Consider the following 21,528-nt stretch of genomic DNA (forward strand, 5'->3'; position numbering starts at 1 on the left):
CCCAAAAGCCTTGACTTAAAATCACATTATACTAATATGTGATATATGAATATAAAATGTAGAAGATCAGAAAATTCCTGGAGCCCAAGCAGGAAATTCATACCTTTCAACTGTTTTCTCCCAAATAAAGTAAATTTATTTCAGGTGCTCACACCTGATGAGCACCTGCGGTTGTGGTTATCAGGGTTTAAAAGATTCATAGGGGTAATGGGACATTTTCTCTGGGATATGTCTTCAAAACTTTCTCCTGTTTAGTTTTTTTTTTTTTTTGGATTAAAATGATATAATTTCTACTAGCACAGAATTTATCGAAGCCTTTAAAAATTTTTACTTTTGTTTTTTAATAAAACGTTAATTGAAGAACTTCTTGATTTCTTGGCCTCTCTAATCCCATAAGCATTATTGTTCTACATCTACTTCATAGGAAGAACTTAAATAATCATATGACATGTATATTTTCAGAGTATTCAAGTTACAGATAAGTAGTTTCTTTGTTTTTACTTACTATGAAGTAAACTGATAAACAGTAATGTACTTTTAGGCAGTTATAAAATTTGATGTGTTCTAATAAGACTGGAAAACTGTAAGTCATAATTCAAATGGAACTTTAAAGTTTATAATTTATTTTAAATAGCAAACAGTTTGTGGCTTTGATTTGTTACGGGCCAATGGACAGTCCTATGTCTGTGATGTCAATGGCTTCAGTTTTGTGAAAAATTCCATGAAGTATTATGATGATTGTGCAAAAATACTTGGGTAAGATTTTCTTCTTTATATTTCTTCCTCTTTACTTTTGTTACAGCTAATGCATACTAGTTATTCAGAAACCAAATAATGGTAAACGTCAAGTGATCAGGGTTTTGTAAACACTGCAGAGTAAAAATCAGTGTTCATAAAATGACATCCCCAAAGACCATGCCAAATCCTGAATTACACTTTGGGTTATGAAAGACAAATCAATATATGACCAGTATAGATAAAGGCTTAAAGGTATTTAACTTCATAGATTTAGAAATGCTGTAACAGTGATTTTTAGTGATTATTGCAGTGGTTATTCATCAAAATGGCTAATTTATTTGATTATTTAGTTTCTCAAGTTTTTGATATGTAATTATAGTACTTAATGGTACAAAATTAACCAGAATAAGTAACCAGAATAAAATAGAAATATTTGGAATTTAGAATTCTTTTGAATGATTCTGCTTTCTACACGCATATGTTACTTTAAAATAATCTCAGATTATGAAGTGAATATAAAAGAAATTATTGCATATAAAAATGCCATTTTTATATTCTTTGACTTATTTTCTTGTATCCTGATTTAGACGACTTGAAAGACAAGAACTATTTTTAAACCATTTCAAAGTATATTTGACAAAGCTGTAAAAATCTTATACTTTAAAATGTATTTTAATAATTGGGGTCAGCTGTTATAGTATATTTCAAAGGTTTGTGAACTTACCCTTAAAGTGAAATTTGGGGGAGCTTACTAAATTTTAGCATGAATAAATGCTAAATTTAAACAAAACAAAAAATGTCTTGTAATTACTTAAACGTGTTTTCATTATTAACCTTATTAGCAAAGAGTAATAAGAAATTTGTTAAACATGAGCAATAGTGTTTAAAATAGCTTTGCAGGTGATAAATAAAAACTGAAAGAAATGATCAATGGCCACACAGAAGAGATAATCTTGGATTTCAGAATCTTTGTAAGTAGATACGCAGTTACAGTGATTTACTTGAATCCTATGTAATTTATATTTTTAAAATGAGAGTAAATAAGTAAAGCCAAATTCATGACATCCTGTTAGTGTGTTCTATACAACAGTTTAGCACTGCTGATCTAATTTTTCTTCATCAGGATTGATTTTTTAGGTTACTTTTTATGTGCTGTATTCACATAATCACTAGATAGTTTGACTTTAACTCCTATAATACTCAGTTATTTGTCATTAAATACCCAGGTTTGTCTTAAAATGAACTAGTTTAATTTTTCTTTTCTTTTTGTCTTGAAGGAATATTGTAATGCGAGAGCTTGCTCCACAGTTTCATATCCCCTGGTCGATACCCTTAGAAGCTGAAGATATCCCGATTGTACCAACTACATCTGGAACTATGTAAGTTTAAGTATTTTCATTTAGAAACTCCTTGGGTTTTCCCCATTGGTTTGTGCTATTACAGTGAAGATTACATTTCTGAATAATTATTAGACACTCTACTGTGTATGTTTTCATATGATTGACTTTGCAGATGGAGAAATAGATTATATGCTTTTACATGAGGCTATTTAGACTAAAGATCTTTTCTGTTGTTACAAATGAAATCCTGAAAAATGCTTAGATAATTAGGGAACTATTGAATTAAGCCATAAGAATAAAGGAGGTGCCAGCAGATGTGTTCCCTAAAGGTTCGTGGTCAGTGGTCATACAACTTTGGTGCTCTCAGCATATAAAGGAAAAATATACAGTTATATCTTGAAGTAAATTAATTAGACCAACATTGCCAAAGTGTTTCATAAATTCTAGTGAAAGTTACTGCTTGAAATTCACCTGTCACTCAGGTGAGTTGACCAAATGCTTCATATTCCCAGCTTAGAGCTTTATGTTAGCGTATTAAATATTCTTAGGAGTCCTGATTGGGGCGGAGAGGAGGACAAAAATACTTAATTTTGTTTTTAAACCAATATTTCCAAACTTATTTAACACAAAACATGTTTTTGGGTAACTTATTCTATAGAGTTGTGTTCTGTGTCTCACAGTTTGGCAAATGTTAAATTATACCCTACCATTCTTGCTAAGACAGTTTTATCTTCCAGTAACTTGAGTTTGAAATATTTTTCTTCTTACATGCGCAAAATAAATATAGCAGCTTTATTTTGTTTGATTTAATGAAATATCAGTCTATAGTGATCTATGCTACAGGGCAGATAATTAAGGAAGTTACGGGATTACAGTCCATTTACTTTTTTTTTTTTTAATATTTATTTTATTTATTTATTTATTTTAACATCTTTATTGGAGTATAATTGCTTTGCTATGGTGTGTTAGTTTCTGCTTTATAACAAAGTGAATCAGCTATACATATGCATATATCCCCATATCTCTTCCCTCTTGCGTCTCCCTCCCTCCCACCCTCTCTACCCCACCCCTCTAGGTGGTCACAAAGCACCGAGCTGATCTCCCTGTGCTATGCGGCTGCTTCCCACTAGCTATCGATTTTACATTTGGTAGTGTATATATGTCCATGCCACTCTCTCACTTTGTCCCAGCTTACCCTTCCCCCTCCCTGTGTCCTCAAGTCCATTCTCTAGTAGGTCTGCGTTTTTATTCCCGTCCTGCCCCTAGGTTCTTCATAACCATTTTTTTTCTTAGATTTCATGTATATGTGTTAGCATACGGTATTTGTTTTTCTGTTTCTGACTTACTTCACTCTGTATGACAGACTCTAGGTCCATCCACCTCACTACAAATAACTCAATTTCGTTTCCTTTTATGCCTGAGTAATATTCCATTGTATATATGTGCCACATCTTCTTTATCCATTCATCTGTCGATGGACACATAGGTTGCTTCCATGTCCTGGCTATTGTAAATAGAGCTGCAGTGAACATTGTGGTACATGACCCTTTTTGAATTATGGTTTTCTCAGGGTATATGCCCAGTAGTGGGATTGCTGGGTCGTATGGTAGTTCTATTTTTAGTTTTTTAAGGAACCTCCATACTATTCTCCATAGTGGGTATATCAATTTACATTCCAACCAACAGTGCAAGAGGGTTCCCTTTTCTCCATACTGTCTGCAGCATTTATTGTTTGTAGATATTTTGATAATGGCCATTCTGACCGGTGTGAGGTGATACCTCATTATAGTTTTGATTTGCATTTTTCTAATGATTACTGATGTTGAGCATCCATTCATGTGTTTGTTGGCAATCTGTATATCTTTTTTGGAGAAATGTCTGTTTAGGTCTTATGCCCATCTTTGGATTAGGTTGTTTGTTTTTTTGATATTGAGCTGCATGAGCTGCTTATAAATTTTGGAGATTAATCCTTTGTCAGTTGCTTCATTTGCAAATATTTTCTCCCATTCTGAGGGTTGTCTTTTCATCTTGTTTATGGTTTCCTTTGCTGTGCAAAAGCTTTTAAGTTTCATTAGATCCCATTTGTTTATTTTTGTTTTTATTTCCATTTATGTAGAAGGTGGGTCAATAAGGATCTTGCTGTGATTTATGTCATAGAGTGCTCTGCCTATGTTTTCCTCTAAGAGTTTTATAGTGTCTGGCCTTACATTTAGGTCGTTAATCCATTTTGAGTTTATTTTTGTGTATGGTGTTAGGGAGTGTTCTAATTTGATTCTTCTACATGTAGCTGTCCAGTTTTCCCAGCTCCACTTATTGAAGAGGTTGTCTTTTCTCCATTGTATATTCTTGCCTCCTTTATCAAAAATAAGGTGACCATATGTGCGTGGGTTTATCTCTGAGCTTTCTGTCCTGTTCCATTGATCTATATTTCTGTTTTTGTGCAAGTACCACACTGTGTTGATTAATGTAGCTTTGTAGTATAGTCTGAAGTCAGGGAGCCTGATTCCTCTAGCTCCACTTTTCTTTCTCAAGACTGCTTTGGCTATTTGGGGTCTTCTGTGTTTCCATACAAATTGTGAAATTTTTTGTTCTAGTTCTGTGAAAAATGCCATTGGTAATTTGACAGGGATTGCATTGAATCTGTAGATTGCTTTGGGTAGTATAGTCATTTTCACAATGTTGATTCTTCCAATCCAAGAACATGGTATATCTCTCGATCTGTTTGTATCATCTTTAATTTCTTTCATCAGTGTCTTATAATTTTCTGCATACAGGTCTTTTGTCTCCTTAGGTAGGTTTATTCCTAGGTATTTTATTCTTTTTGTTACACTGGTAAATGGGAGTGTTTCCTTAATTTCTCTTTCAGATTTTTCATCATAAGTGTATAGGAATGCAAGAGATTTCTGCGCATTTATTTTGTGTCCTGCTACTCTACCAAATTCATTGACTAGCTCTAGTAGTTTTCTGGTAGCATCTTTAGGATTCTCTATGTATAGTATGTCATCTGCAAACTGTGACAGCTTTACTTCTTCTTTTCCGATCTGGATTCCTTTTATTTCTTTTTCTTCTCTGATTGCTGTGGCTAAAACTTCCAGAACGATGTTGAATAATAGTGGTGAGAGTGGGCAACCGTATCTTGTTCCTGATCTTAGTGGAAATGGTTTCAGTTTTTCACCATTGAGGACGGTGTTGGCTGCGGGTTTGTCATATATGGCCTTGATTATGTTGAGGTAAGTTCCCTCCATGCCTACTTTCTGGAGGTTTTTTATCATAAATGGGTGTTGAATTTTGTCGAAAGCTTTTTCTGCATCTATTGTGATGATCATATGGTTTTTATTCTTCTGTTTGTTAATATGGTGTATCGCATTGATTGATTTGCATGTATTGAAGAATCCTTGCATTCCTGGGATAAACCCCACTTGATCATAGTGTACGATCCTTTTAATATGCTGTTGGATTCTGTTTGCTAGTATTTTGTTGAGGATTTCTGCATGTATATTCATCAGTGATATTGGCCTGTAGTTTTCTTTCTTTGTGACACCTTTGGTTTGGTATCAGGGTGATGGTGGCCTCGTAGAATGAGTTTGGGAGTGTTCCTCCCTCTGCTATATTTTGGAAGAGTTTGAGAAGGATAGGGGTTAGCTCTCCTCTAAGTGTTTGATAAAATTCACCTGTGAAGCCATCTGGTCCTGGGCTTTTGTTTGTTGGAAGACTTTTAATTACAGTCTCAATTTCAGTGCTTGTGATTGGTCTGTTTATATTTTCTGTTTCTTTCTGGTTTAGTCTTGGAAGGCTGTACTTTTCTAAGAATTTGTCCGTTTCTTTGTGGTTGTCCATTTTATTGGCATATAGGTGCTTGTAGTAATCTCTCATGATCCTTTGTATTTCTGCAGTGTCAGTGGTTACTTCTCCTTTTTCATTTCTAATTCTATTGATTTGAGTCTTCTCCCTTTTTTCTTTTTCTTTTTTTTTTTTTTTTAAAGATTTATTTATTTAATTGATTGATTGGTTGCTATGTTGGGTCTTCGTTTCTGTGCTAGGGCTTTCTCTAGTTGCGGCAAGCGGGGGCTACTCTTCATCGCGGTGCGCGGGCCTCTCAGTATCGCGGCCTCTCTTGTTGCGGAGCACAGGCTCCAGACGCGCAGGCTCAGTAGTTGTGGCTCACGGGCCCAGTCGCTCCGAGGCATGTGGGATCTTCCCAGACCAGGGCTCGAACCCGTGTCCTCTGCATTCGCAGGCAGATTCTCAACCACTGCACCACCAGGGAAGCCCTCCCTTTTTTCTTGATGAGTCTGGCTAATGGTTTATCAATTTTGTTTATCTTCTCAAAGAACGAGCTTTTTGTTTTATTGATCTTTGCTATTGTTTCCTTCATATCTTTTTTATTTATTTCTGATCTGATCTTTATGATTTCTTTCCTTCTGCCAACTTTGGGGTTTTTTTGTTCTTCTTCCTCTAATTGCTTTAGGTGTAAGGTTAGGTTGTTTGTTTGAGATGTTTCTTGTTTCTTAAGGTAAGATTGTATTGCTATAAACTTCCCTCTTAGAACTGCTTTTGCTGCATTCCATAGGTTTTGGGTCGTCGTGTTTTCATTGCCATTTGTTTCTAGGTGTTTTTTGATTTCCTCTTTGATTTCTTCAGTGAACTCTTGGTTATTAAGTAGTGTATTGTTTAGCCTCCATATGTTTGTATTTTTACAGATTTTTTTCCTGTAATTGATATCTAGTCTCATAGCTTTGTGGTCGGAAAAGATACTTGATACGATTTCAATTTTCTTAAATTTACCAAGGCTTGATTGGTGACCCAAGATATGATCTATCCTGGAGAATGTTCCATGAGCACTTGAGAAGAAAGTGTATTCTGTTGTTTTTGTTTGGAATGTCCTATAAATATCAATTAAGTCCATCTTGTTTAATGTATCATTTAAAGCTTGTGTTTCCTTATTTATTTTCATTTTGGAAGATCTGTCCATTGATGAAAGTGGGGTGTTAAAGTCCCCTGTTATGATTGTGTTACTGGCGATTTCCCCTTTTATGGCTGTTAGCATTTGCCTTATGTATTGAGGTTGCTCCTATGTTGGGTGCATAAATGTTTACAATTGTTATATCTTTTTCTTTGATTGATCCCTTGATCGTTATGTAGTGCCCTTCTTTGTCTCTTGTAATAGTCTTTATTTTAAAGTCTATTTTGTCTGATATGAGCATTGCTACTCTAGCTTTCTTTTGATTTCCATTTGCATGGAATACCTTTTTCCATCCCCTCACTTTCAGTCTGTATGTGTCCCTAGGTCTGAAGTGGGTCTCTTGTAGACAGCATATGTACGGGTCTTGTTTTTGTATCCATTCAGCCAGTCTGTATCTTTTGGTGGGAGCATTTAATCCATTTACATTTAAGGTAATTATCAATATGCATGTTTCTATTACCATTTTCTTAATTGTTTGGGGTTTGTTATTGTAGGTCTTTTCCTTCTCTTGTGTTTCCTGCATAGACAAGTTCCTTTAGCATTTGTTGTAGAGCTGGTTTGGTGGTGCTGCATTCTCTTAGCTTTTGCTTGTCTGTAAAAGTTTTAATTTCTCCATCAAATCTGAATGAGATCCTTGCTGGGTAGAGTAATCTTGATTGTAGGCTTTCTCCTTTCATCACTTTAAATATGTCCTGCCACCTCCTTCTGGCTTGCAGAGTTTCTGCTGAAAGATCAGCTCTAACCTTATGGGGATTCCCTTGTGTGTTATTTGTTGTTTTTCCCTTGCTGCTTTTAATATTTTTTCTTTGTATTTAATTTTTGATAGTTTGATTAATATGTGTCTTGGCGTGTTTCTCCTTGGATTTATCCTGTATGGGACTCTGCGCTTCCTGGACTTGATTAACTATTTCCTTTCTCATATTGGGGAAGTTTTCAACTATAATCTCTTCACATATTTTCTCAGTCCCTTTCTTTTTCTCTTCTTCTTCTGGGATCCCTATAATTCGCATGTTGGTGCATTTAATGTTGTTCCAGAGGTGTCTGAGACTGTCCTCAATTCTTCTCATTCTTTTTTCTTTATTCTGCTCTGCAGTAGTTATTTCCACTATTTTATCTTCCAGGTCACTTACCCGTTTTTCTGCTGCAGTTATTCTGCTATTGATTACTTCTAGAGAATTTTTAATTTCATTTATTGTGTTTTTCATCATTGTTTGTTTGCTTTTTAGGTCTTCTAGGTCCTTGTTAAACATTTCTTGTATTTTCTCCATTCTGTATCCAGGATTTTGGACCATCTTTACTATGCTTACTCTGAATTCTTTTTCAGGTAGACTGCCTATTTACTCCTCATTTGTTTGGTCTGGTGGGTTTTTACCTTGCTCCTTCCATCTGCTGTGTGTTTCTCTGTCTTCTCATTTTGCTTCACTTACTGTGTTTGGGGTCTCCTTTTCTCAGGCTGCAGGTTCGTAGTTCCCGTTTTTTTTGGTGTCTGCCTCCAGTGGCTAAGGTAGGTTCAGTGGGTTGTGTAGGCTTCCTGGTGGAGGGGACTAGTGCCTGTGTTCTGGTGGATGAGGCTGGATCTTGTCTTTCTGGTGGGCAGGTCTGTGTCCGGTGGTGTGTTTTCGGGTGTCTGTTACCTATTATGAGTTTAGGCAGCCTTTCTGCTAGTGGGTGGGGTTGTGTTCCTGTCTTGCTAGTTGTTTGGCATAGGGTGTCCAGCACTGTAGTTTGCTGGTCATTGAATGGAGCTGGGTCTTGGCGTTGAGTTGGAGATCTCTGGGAGATTTTTGCCGTTTGACATTACGTGGACCTGGGAGGTCCCTGATGGACCAATGTCCTGAACTCCGCTCTCCCACCTCAGAGGCACAGTCCTGACACGCGGCCGGAGCACCAAAATCATGTCATCCACACAGCTCTGAATAAAAGGGGGAAAAATAAATAAATAAAATAAAATAGTTATTAAAATAAAAAATAATTATTAAAAATAAAAAAAATTTAAATAATAGAAAAAAGAAAGAAGAGAGCAAGGAAACCATAAAACAAATCCACTAATGATAAGAAGTGCTAAAAAGTATATTAAAAAAAAATGGGCAGACAGAATCCTAGGACAAATGGTAAAAACAAAGCTATACAGACAGAATTACACACAGAAGCATACACAGTCACAAAAAGAGAAAAGGAAATATATATATATATATCGGTGCTCCCAAAGTCCACTGCCTCAATTTGGGATGATTCGTTGTCTCTTCAGGTATTCCAGAGATGCAGCGTACATCAAGTTGATTGTGGAGATTTAATCTGCTGCTCCTGAGGCTGCCGGGAGAGATTTCCCTTTCTCTTCTTTGTTCGCACAGCTCCTGGGGTTCAGCTTTGGATTTGGCCCCTCCTCTGCATCGCCTGAGGGTGTCTGTTCTTCGCTCAGACAGGACGGGGTTAAAGGAGCAGCTGATTAGGGGGCTCTGGCTCACTCAGGCTGGGGGGGGGAAGCGTACGGAACGTGGGGTGAGCCCGCGGTGGCAGAGGCCAGCGTGATGTTGCAGTGGCCTGAGGAATGCCTTGTGTTCTCCCGGGGAAGTTGTCCCTGGGTCACGGAACCCTGGCAATGGCGGGCTGCACAGGCTCCGGGAGGGGAGGTGTGGATAGTGACCTGTGCTTGCACACAGACTTCTTGGTGGCTGCAGCAGCAGCCTTAGCATTTCATGCCCGTCTCTGGGGTCTGCGCTGATAGCCACGGCTTGCGCCCATCTCTGGAGCTCCTTGAAGCGGCAATCTTAATTCCCTCTCCTCGCACACTGTGAAACAAAGAGGCAAGAAATAGTGTGTTGCCTCTTAGGCAGGTCCAGGCTTTTTCCCTGACTCACTTCCAGCTAGCTGTGGCGCACTAGCCCCCTTCGGGCTGTGTTCACGCAGCCAACCCCAGTCCTCTCCCTGGGATCTGACCTCCGAAGCCTGAGCCTCAGCTCCCAGCCCCCGCCCGCCCCGGCGGGTGAACAGACAAGCCTCTCGGGCTGGTGAGTGCTGGTCGGCACCGATCCTTTGTGCGGGAATCTCTTCGCTTTGCCCTCTGCACCCCTGTGGCTGCGCTCTCCTCCGTGGCTCTGAAGCTTCCCCCCTCCGCCACCCACAGTCTTCGCCTGCGAAGGGGCTTCCCAGTGTGTGGAAAACTTTCCTCCTTCACAGCTCCCTCCCACTGGTGCATGTCCTGTCCCTATTCTTTTGTCTCTGTTTTTTCTTTTTTCTTTTGCCCTACCCAGGTACGTGGGGAGTTTCTTGCCTTTTGGGAGGTCTGAGGCCTTCTGCCAGCGTTCAGTAGGTGTTGTGTAGGAGTTGTTCCACATGTAGATTTATTTCTGATGTGTTTGTGGGGAGGAAGGTCATCTCCATGTCTTACCCTTCCACCATCTTGAAGGTCTCCCCTCCATTTACTTTTATCCCAGAGTTAGCATAGTCATCTCAAGAGAAGAAGCAGGTATTGTGTAGCTTAATATTACTCCCCCTTCAGCCTCTTAAATTCTTTTTAGGATTTGATTTGATAAAATTAAGACTAGTTGTTACAAGCACTATGCTTCATGGAGAATATCTTAAAGTGGTAAAAGATGGTTCTAAATAAATAATTAGATGTATTAGTCTGAATTATATAACACAAATCTTTGTCAGAAAGTTGAACGTTATTTTTTTAATTTTAGGATGGAACTTAGATGTGTCATAGCTGTCATTCGTCATGGAGACCGAACACCAAAACAAAAAATGAAAATGGAAGTGAGGCATCAAAAGTATGTTTAAAGCGGAATAATTTAACCTTTCAGAGATAAGTTAAGATTTCTGATAGGTGCTTAGTTATTTTGATTAATACCTCATATAGAAAAACTGTTTACCACTACTTGGCCATTAATATTTAAACCACTGGAAAAAAATAAAATCCAACAAAATCCATTTTAAATTGTGTATTTTAGCATCTGAAAATTACTGTGGCAATATCCATATATGGTCATCATCCTGACCTAGCTTTTATTTATTGTTGTAAATATTCAGTCTTGTGTTATTCTCTTACATTGCTTTCTGAGAATCATTAACTTCTCAGCCTTCTAGATGAAAATTAGTAGAATGAAAGTTTGTTACTTCTTTTCAGTTAATCTAGTGATTATTAGTTTGATACGGTTTAGGAAAATACTAAGTTTTATCAGTCAAAGTAGAGGAGCAACATCATATAGTGAAAGAGGGCACACAGTGAAGTCCATAGACCCCAAGTCCCATATCTATTATTAATTATTGTTTTAGTCCCATATCTATCATTTATTGTAATTATTTGTTTTAGTTTATAGAGGTAATATTGTTGCAAATGCCTAACAGTGCTCTGTCTTTCTTATAAGATTCTTTGATCTTTTTGAAAAGTGTGATGGATATAAATCTGGGAAATTAAAGCTCAAAAAACCAAAACAATTACAGGCAAGTGCATCTGATTTCTTGTTGGGTTTTAAATTGCTAATCGCAAAGTTACATAAAAATTCAATTCTTTATTTATTTTACAGGAAGTGCTGGATATTGCACGACAACTTCTTATAGAGTTGGGACAAAATAATGATTCCGAAATTGAAGAAAACAAGTCTAAACTTGAACAACTTAAGACCGTGTTAGAGATGTAAGTATCTTTTTGAAACACATAATTTTGGTAACTACTTATAGTGCTTTTTTTTTTAATATGTGTGACTTTTCACGTTAATTTCCTTCACAGTTTGAACTTTTTTCTCTTTATCACTGTATCTGAGGAGAAATTAGTGGACGTCTAACAAGAATTTTATTTTCATCAGTGAGAAAAGAGATTGTTGTATTGAGGGTTCTGTTTTAGTTTTAGTTTTGATGAGAAGATCAAAAGAGGGCATCACATTTAGATCTTGTATGAAGTACTACTTAGGATGAAGGCCACATTGCTAAGTTAACCACAGATTCAGTGCTGTTTAAGTGAAAAATAATTTTGAACTATGTTTTAATCAAGTGAAATTGGTACCACCAATATTCCTCTTATAAGCTTTATTTCTTTGACCACTTAAAATCGTTATTTCTTTTACTTTTTTAAAGACACATACATTTATGTTTTTGTATGTTTATATACTTTGGCATCTATTCAAAATTCTCCAACTTTTAAAGAGAAATTTTTATTGTATTTTTATTTTTAATGTGGTTAGAATAATTACCTAGGATACAGATTTTGTGCTAGGATATTTTGAAGAATTCAGCAAGGTAATTACAAATAGGAAGCATTAATATGTAAGATTTAGTTTTTGTCTAGGTGGATTTTAGTTTTTCTTTAGGAGATTGCATTGCATGCTTATTGAATATTGTCTGTTCTGTTTGCCACTTTATTTTTCAGGTATGGCCATTTTTCTGGAATAAATCGTAAGGTCCAATTAACCTATCTCCCTCATGGTTGTCCTAAGACATCTAGTGAAGAAGAAGGTATGTCACTATTAATGCCTATTGTGTTTTATTTACACACGACTTACTACTCGTTGTTGATTACCTTTGTAATCTTCTGTCTAATAGTTTAGGGGTTGGCCTGCTGAACAGAGGAAAAATAACATGGAGTTGTGTTAACTATGCCTTCTATCCTTTAAATAAAAGATGTTTTACTTTTTATCCTTTAGGTAAAGGATACCTTTTATTATTTTGAAAACTGCTTAGGACTTCTCTTTTACTCTTCTGAAAGCTTATTTATTTATAACTAAATGTTATTTAATGGGTCCCTATCCCATACAGGGTATACAGGAAGAAAACGTAAGTATGAAAAGACTGTTTAAAAAAATATGTAATCACCATATTTCTAAAATAGATATTTTTCTCCACCCAATAAATCAGAATAAGCATTTAAAATTAGTCTCCTAAGAGCAGTGAGCACAAAAGTTCATTTACTTTTCAAAAGAAAAATGGGCAGGGGTTTTGAAGCCATTTTATGGAGAAATGGAGATGCCCAATACAATAATGATAATAATAATAATCAGTCTTGCCTGTCACACTGGCAAAGTGTTTTCTTATTTTGTTCTTTTTCAAATGATAATAAAGAATGCTGATGAGAGTACAATGTGACAGGATTTCAGTTTACTGGTAGGATTGTAAATTGACATAACTCTTTTTTTTTTTTTTTACTTTGTTTTATTTATTTTATTTTTGGCTGCATTGGGTCTTCGTTGCTGTGCGTGGGCTTTCTCTAGATGTGGCGAGTGCGGGCTACTCTTCTTTGCGGTGCGCCGGCTTCTTATTGCGGTGGATTCTTTTGTTGCGGAGCACGGGCTCTAGGTGTGCGGGCTTCAGTAGTTGTGGCTCGTGGGCTCAGTAGTTGTGGCTCATGGGCTCTAGAGCTCAGGCTCTGTAGTTGTGGCACACGGGCTTGGTTGCTCTGTGGCATGTGGGATCTTCCCAGACCAGGGCTCCAACCCATGTCCCCTGCATTGGCAGGCAGATTCTTAACCACTGTGCCACCAGGGAAGCTTTGACATAATTCTTTGAAAAGTAATTTGGCAATATATATCAAAATTTCAGGGGACTTCCCTGGCAGTCCAGTGGTTAAGCCTCCACTCTTCCACTGCAGGGGACACGGTTTCGAGCCCTGGTCAGGGAACTAAGATCTGGCATATTACGCAGCGCGGCTGGGGAAAAAAAAAACACTTCAGAAATTTTTCATATGCTTTGACCTTAATTCTACTTATAAGAATCTATCCTAAGGGGGTAATCAGATATTGAGGGAAAGATTGTTCTATAGGGATATTCACAGTGGCATTATTTGTAGTAGCAAAAATTGAAGTAATGATTATTTTAAATGCAAACAAATTTGATTATGTTGATCTTTATATATTCTAAAATTTGATATATTGCTCTTGTCACACCTTGTGATTAATAGCAACACAGATTAATTTTCTATATTTTGATGTTTATATCAAAAAAATCCATAAACAACTATAATTAACAAGTCAATTAATTACCTTTCTATAAATGAATGTTGGCTTGCATGGTAAAGCACATACAACTACTAACTAGCCCCAGGGGAAAGGGTGATTTTCTATCACTTTTAATGAATCATCAAATTCTTTAGTGCTTATAGTGCTAATTTTTAAATGACCTTTGTTTCTGTAATCCAACACAGATCTTAGGACGTGATAAAGAGCAAGTCAAAATTAAATATAGAAACTCAGACCTCCCCTATATCTGAGAAAATACTTTGGTCTAGAACATACATATTCTACAACTCCAAATTTAAAAAGCTGTTCTTGGCTATATTTTATTGTATATGTCACCCATAAGTTTAAATTATAATAAATATTAAGCTCTGTCATCTCACATCTTCTTGAAAGTTATGCAAATCACTGATTACTAATCATAAAAATGTGTATATCTTCTTCACTTCAGATAACATTAACTTTTATGTGACAGCACTGCAGGAGGCTCTTAATATAAAGCCAAGATCTGAATCCTGTCATCAAGGAGCTCTTAATCTAGTATATGTAGTACAACTAAATACATTGGGCAAATACCATTGCTCTCATACCACTGAGGGCAGGGAAGGGAGAAGTTTCCTTTTAGAGAACTGGGAAGGAGGCTTCTTTCTAGAGTGTGGGAGAGATTTTGAAATTTTAGTAAGATTTTAACAGGTGGAGCAAGGGGTATTCCTAGCAGAAGCAACAGCCTACAAGATAGGTATGTTTAAGGAACAAAATAATTTACATAAGGGCCATATTCCACTGCAGAATAGACACAAAGAAAAAATTAATCTTGAAATATGTCTGTTTAGAAGAAAAAAACTTGACAATTGCTTTATTCATTCACATGTATCTTAGACAGCCGAAGAGAAGAGCCATCCTTACTTCTGGTTCTAAAATGGGGAGGAGAACTAACCCCTGCAGGCAGGGTCCAGGCTGAAGAACTTGGAAGAGCTTTCAGGTGTATGTATCCTGGAGGTCAAGGTAAATCTTGGAGTTTCTTTAATTCAGTTAAATTCATACATCATATTTTCAAATCCTAATTTTGAGATGTTATTAAATATTTATAGAAATACAGTGAGATAAAAATATAGCTTAAGTGATTTGAGGATTTATTTTCAGGAGATTATGCAGGATTTCCTGGTTGTGGTTTACTTAGATTACATAGTACCTACCGACATGACCTTAAAATATACGCCTCTGATGAAGGACGAGTCCAGATGACTGCAGCTGCTTTTGCAAAGGTATAAATAAATGTTTTTTAGAATTATTAGAATTTTCATCTAATATAGCATTTTAAAAGATTTTTACTAAGGTATTATTTTAATATTCTAAATTTGAAACTTCTATCTAAAGCCCTGAAATGGCAATGACAAATTGCATTATTAATAAAGTTTATTGTAAATAGTAAGCTTATACCTTGTGAAATTCAGCATGTAACAAGATAATTATTAAGATACCTTCTATTTTGCATACTAATTCTTAATCTGTTTTGGCTTTATTTTATGTATTTAGGGGCTGTTAGCTCTAGAAGGAGAACTTACACCCATTCTTGTTCAGATGGTGAAAAGTGCAAACATGAATGGCCTTTTGGATAGTGATAGTGACTCTTTGAGCAGTTGTCAGCAACGTGTGAAAGCAAGACTTCATGAAATACTTCAGAAAGACAGAGATTTTACTGCTGAAGATTATGAAAAGGTGGGTCTTACCAAACTCTTACATTGTCAAATATTACATGCACATACACATAGAAAAGTGCATAAAATGTAAACTTAGAGCTTATCATATTATAAAGCAAAGAGTTGTATAATCACTACAGAGATACAGAACGTTGGAACAACTCTAGCCTCTGTGTGTCCCTTCCTAGTTGCAGCCCCTTCCCTATCTGCTAGAAATAATCACTATCCTAACTTTTTATAGTCTTATCCCCAGAATGCTTATTTGGCTAAGTATGTATCTGTACCTACCATAGTCTCAGTTTGGGGTATTTTTTAAGCTTCATGTAATAGAATGTTTTCTTTTATGTCTGGCTTCTTTTTCTCAATATTATGTTTGTGAAATTCATCCATAGTTTTGAGAATTTTCAGAATTAATTTTCATTTCTGTGTAGTATTGTTTTCAGAGGTTGGCAAACTTTTTCTGTAAAAGACCAGATAGTAAATATTTCAGGCTTTGTAGATCACATATAGTTGCTTGTTGCATATTCTCTTCTTTTTTAAACCACCTTTTAAAAATGTAAAAACCATTTATTAGCTCACAGGCTATCACAGGTCATGTTTGGCCTAGTTTGTTGATCCATATTCTATTTTATGAGTATATGCCAATTTATATATGCTTTCTAATATTGTTATAGTTTGGGGCTGTTATGCTAATACTGCCGTGAATATCCATATATGCCTCCTAGTGTATATGAGCATATGTTTCTCTTCGGTGTATTCTAGGAGTGGAAGTGTTGTGCCCCACAGTGTGCTAATATTTCGATATTAGTAGATGTCAAACTGTTTTCCAAAGTCACTGAAGCAATTTATACTCCCACCAGAAGTCCATGGAAATTGTTATTGCTCTACATAGTCTCTATTCTTGGTATTTTCAGACCATTCAATTTTGCCTATTCTGAAGGTGGATGTATAGTAGTACCTCATTGTGGTTTTAATATTCGTTGACCATTTAGGTATCTTCTTTCATAAGGCCTGCTCTTCAAGTCTTGTCCTTTTTTTCTACTAGTTGCCTGTGTTTTTCTTATTGAATAGTAGAATTTCTTTGTTTATTTTGGATATGAGCTCTTTGTTATGTGTTCTAAATACTACCACCTATTCTGAGCCTTAATGATTTCCTTTGATAAGCAGAAATTCTTATCTTCCATGTATTTCTTTTTTTTTTTTCCCATGTATTTCAAGGTCAATTTTTTCCTTTATGTTCAGTGCATTTTAATGCATTATTTATAATACCTTTTTCTAATGTGGGGTCATAAGATATTCCCATATATGATCTTCTATAAACTTTACTGTTTTTCCCTGCACATTTATCTACAACCTAGCTAAAATTGACTTTTGTGTGTGCTATTGGATAAGGATGTCAAAATTGATGTTTTCCCCCCAACCATATGTACATCCAGGTGTCTCAACACCACATACTGAAAAGACCATCCTTTCCCCACTACTCTGTAGTGCCAGCTTTATCATATGTGGGTTCTCTGTTTCTAGAACGTATTCTTTTGTTGACTCTTGGGCCATTGAATAAGATCTCCCAAATCTCACATAGATCCTTCTTCAAGTTCTTCTTGGCTTTTCTTGTATTTCCGTATAAATTTTAAAATAACCTGGCCCAAAATCCTGTTGGAATATTGATTTAGATTGCATTAGATCTATAGTTTGTGAAAACTTACATCTTTAAAAAAAAATTTAGTGTACTTGTAAACGCTCCCTCTAAAAAGGTTACTGTCTGTTGCTGCTATGTACAAATAGTTTTTTTAATATTGACTTTATATGTGTCAACTTTATTGAACTTATATATTAACTTAGTAATTTATCTATAGATTTAAAAAAATCTTTTCAAAGCATATCCCCAGGTTTTTGTCTTCCTTTCCAGTTCTTATGTTTTTAATTCTTTTTCTTGCTTTACTTTAACAGCTAGTACCATCAAAGTGATAGTAAATAGAAGTGGCTTTTCTGTTTTTATTCATATTCTCAAAGGGAAATCTTTTTAACACTGTCCATTAAGTATGGTCTCTGTAGATTTTTCTAAAGCTACTCTTTTTCAAAATAAGGAAAATCCATTCTACTCCTGTTTTCTTAATAGGTTTTATCATGACAAGTTTTTAAATTTTATATTTTCTTACCTGTTAAACATCATATGATTTGGGGGAGAGGCTACCTTTGTTCCTAGAATAAGCTCATTTAAAAAAATATATATATATATCACTGGTTTGGGTTTACTAATATTTTTGGTTAGGAGTTTTACATCTGTGTTCATGAGTCATACTGACCTTTACTTTTTTATTCTTGTTGTCTTTGTCTGCTTTCAATATCAAGATTATGCTGTTCTCATAAAATTAGTTAGAGAGTCCTGTTTGGGGGGAATAATTCATGTATATATGTTTCAGTAAATGTTTGGTAAAATTTACTGGTAAATCCCATGGGCATTTTCTTTATGGGAAAGCTTGTAATTGTGGTTACCAGCATAATTTAGTAGTTTCCATTTATTATGTCTTGTGTCTGTATTAAGTTACATTCTTCTAGAAATTTGTGTATACAGTCCTCTTAAGTTGTTTGTAATGTCTGCAAGATCAGTAGAGATATTCCTTTTTGTTTCGTAACATTGTACAGTCTTCCCCCCCCTTTTTTTTCCTTGATCAGTTTTGCCATAGTTGATCAGCTTTATTAGTCCTTTAAAAGAACTGTCTTTCAGATTTGTTGGTTCACTAAATTATGCACTTATTTTCTATTTTATTAATTTTTATTGTTTAATATTTTATTCCTTCTACTTCTGTAGTTTTATTTTGCTCTTTTTCTAATTCTTAAAAACTAATGTCACTAGATGGATGCTTATTAACTCATGAATGTTCAATCTTTTGTAAAATACACACTCTAGGCCATAAATTTCCCTTTATGCACTGTTTTGACTGTTCATAAATTGAGGTTTATGCCATGTGGGACATTTTCTAATTTCCTTAGTGATTTCTTTGATCATAACGTTATTTAGAAGTGTACTTTTAAAATTTCCAAACCTATGCATTTTTAAGTTATATATATATATATTTTTTTTTAATTAATTAATTAATTTATTTATTTTTGGCTGTGTTGGGTCTTCGTTTCTGTGCAAGGGCTTTCTCTAGTTGTGGCGAGCGGGGGCCACTCTTCATCGCGGTGCGCGGGCCTCTCACCATCGTGGCCTCTCTTGTTGTGGAGCACAGGCTCCAGACGCGCAGGCTCAGCAGTTGTGGCTCACGGGCCTAGTAGCTCCGCGGCATGTGAGATCCTCCCAGACCAGGGCTCGAACCCGTGTCCCCTGCATTAGCAGGCAGATTCTCAACCACTGCGCCACCAGGGAAGCCCTTAAGTTATATTTTTGTTATTTCTAACTTTGTATCATTTTGGTAAAAACAAAAATTCTTGCTGATTTTTTTTTGGTCTGTTTTTTCTTTCTTTACTGTTGTGTGTTAAAATTTCCCACTATAATTGTGGATTTTTCTTGTCTTTGTAATCTCTTAAGCCTTGCTTTACATGTTTTGATGTCATGCTATTAAATGCATACAAATTAAGAATTGGTATATTTCAGTCAGTATTTTTGCCTCAAAATTTACTTTGAGATTAATATAGCTACAACAGTTGTTTTTTCTTTTACTTGGTGTTTGTACAGTATCTTTTTTATCTTTTAACTTTCAGTCTTTCTGCAACTATACTTTTAGATGTATCTCTTAAAATCTGCATATAGATTTTTTAAAAATTTGTCATGAAAATCTTTTTTTAGGACAATTATTTCATTTATATTATAAATTACTGAAATTTGTATATGAATCTATTATCCTTTTAAGTGCTTTATATTTATACTGCCTATTTTTATTTTTCTCTCCTTTCTTGCTTCATTGGAATTGGTACTTTTTATTTATTTATTTCCCTGGTAGTTTGAAAATTATATTTGATTTTACTGTTTGTTTTGTCACTACCCAAGAGATAACAATAGGCTTCTGTGACATCTGCAAATTGAATGTTTACATCATGCTTTTATCCTCTTCCTGGACAAAGCAAGGACTCTAGAACTAAAGTGTTTTTCAAACTTACTTTACTAAGAATCATCTGGGGTCTTGTTAAAAATGCAGACTCCAGTTTACCCCTTTTTGAACCCTAAATGCAGAGTTTACCAGAGTCTCACCTTTGAAAATCCTGGACTTCACTTTTGTCCCCTTAACCTAAAAGGATATTAAAGCTCTACTCTTCTTCTCTGCTGTCTATTCAGAATCAACAAATGTCTCCAATGCAAAAAGAGCCTTAAAAGCCAGTATCACTCTCTGGATCTCTGACCTATGAGTTTGGTTTCCATAATTCTTAATATCTTATCTCTCAGATACCTTAAAGCAGAAGTATAGAAGTTCTTTGCCCAGGATTTTTACTAATCTTCAGTGGTTAGATTGGCCTAAACTACCTAGTTCACCATAACAAGAAGTGGAATTCCACTTTACATTTTTATATTTATACAAACTTATTTGATGGGGTTAAATTACTTGCCAAGCGAAGTTTCAACAGTGAAAATTGAAACTATTTGTCCTTAATGGCTTTTGTTGACTTGCAAAAAATCTCATCACAAAGGCATTTACATGGTGGTTAAGAGCACAGCTTTTTAGCCAGATGACCTGCTTTTTTATCTCACTCTTTGCATACTAGTGGTTTGCTCTTAGGGAAGGTGCTTTAACCTCTGTTAAGTACCTCATCTGGAAAAAGAGATGAAAATAATAGTCTCAAGGTTATTACATGTCAATATATGTCAAATGGTTAAACCATATTTGCAAATACCAAGTGAATCAGCAAAATGTCTGCAAAATGTTAGAATAAAATCTCCTTGTAAGTTAGAGTACTTCTATTAGATTTTCCCTGTGGATAATCTAATGTTAGCTAAGGTTTAGGATTTTTTTAACATGAAATTTTGAGGTTTTAATTTCCTCCTTGATCTTATTTCTGTATTTTGGGGGTCATCTTAATTTGTAGTTTGAAGTTATTCTCCAGCTACTGGGAAATTTTGTATATTGTTCTCTTGGCCAATTGAGCATAACCAGATGTAAAAATATATACTCTATTCTTTTGTAGCTTACGCCATCTGGAAGCATTTCTCTTATCAAATCAATGCATTTAATTAAAAATCCTGTGAAGACCTGTGACAAAGTGTATTTCTTGATACAAAGTTTGACTTCTCAAATCAGACATCGAATGGAAGATCCCAAATCATCAGGTAAATATTTTGTTTTCCTTAGATTAGAAAACAAATAAAAAGCACTATCTAGTTGCTATAAACATTTTTAAATAAGATGCGCCAATCATAAAAAAATCAAGCCTTTAATGCTATATCTAGCATTAGATAGGTATGTCTAGGTATAATTTGAGTTAATATATATCCAGCAAAAAAATAATAGTGAAGTTATAATTGCTTTTATCTGTGGTAGCATGAAAGGGATAATAAAACATTTTTATTTGGTTAATTGTGTAGCATTACTGTACAGTTCAGCAGCAAATAGGCAGCATAATAAGAAGGAGCAAGCAACAGGAAGGTGATCAGTGCTCTGGCTCTGAGATTAGCTTAGTTAATAACTTGGGCAACTAACGTATGTAACATATGGAAGGTCTTCTATAAAACCAGTTCCTAACCCATGTATTTATACCTTTATTCAAGTCTACAAAATATATAGTTGCTAATAGTATATGCTTATGATAACATTTCCTAGCTTGTTAACAATTTTACCTTTGATATTTAAGAAGTTTCTAACTACCAATTTTTAATATATATTCTTTAACTGATTTTTAAGTTTAATATA

At 35.3% G+C, this 21,528-nt stretch overlaps 1 protein-coding gene across 3 annotated transcripts in view; it reads left to right on the forward strand.

Annotated features, from left to right (window-relative positions):
* PPIP5K2 (diphosphoinositol pentakisphosphate kinase 2) overlaps positions 1–21,528 on the forward strand; it is an 81,219-nt gene that overhangs the window by 20,120 nt on the left and 39,571 nt on the right. For all 3 annotated transcript variants that reach the window (XM_059916851.1, XM_059916852.1, XM_059916853.1), the window contains 10 exons: positions 635–756; positions 2,016–2,117; positions 10,725–10,811; positions 11,409–11,484; positions 11,568–11,677; positions 12,407–12,492; positions 14,865–14,990; positions 15,129–15,250; positions 15,522–15,704; positions 20,807–20,948. In XM_059916851.1, coding sequence (XP_059772834.1) covers positions 635–756; positions 2,016–2,117; positions 10,725–10,811; positions 11,409–11,484; positions 11,568–11,677; positions 12,407–12,492; positions 14,865–14,990; positions 15,129–15,250; positions 15,522–15,704; positions 20,807–20,948 — 1,156 coding nt within the window. The remainder of the gene's footprint in view (positions 1–634; positions 757–2,015; positions 2,118–10,724; positions 10,812–11,408; positions 11,485–11,567; positions 11,678–12,406; positions 12,493–14,864; positions 14,991–15,128; positions 15,251–15,521; positions 15,705–20,806; positions 20,949–21,528) is intronic.

This window comes from Balaenoptera ricei, chromosome 3 (genome assembly GCF_028023285.1).
Source record: "Balaenoptera ricei isolate mBalRic1 chromosome 3, mBalRic1.hap2, whole genome shotgun sequence".
Lineage (NCBI taxonomy): Eukaryota > Metazoa > Chordata > Mammalia > Artiodactyla > Balaenopteridae > Balaenoptera > Balaenoptera ricei.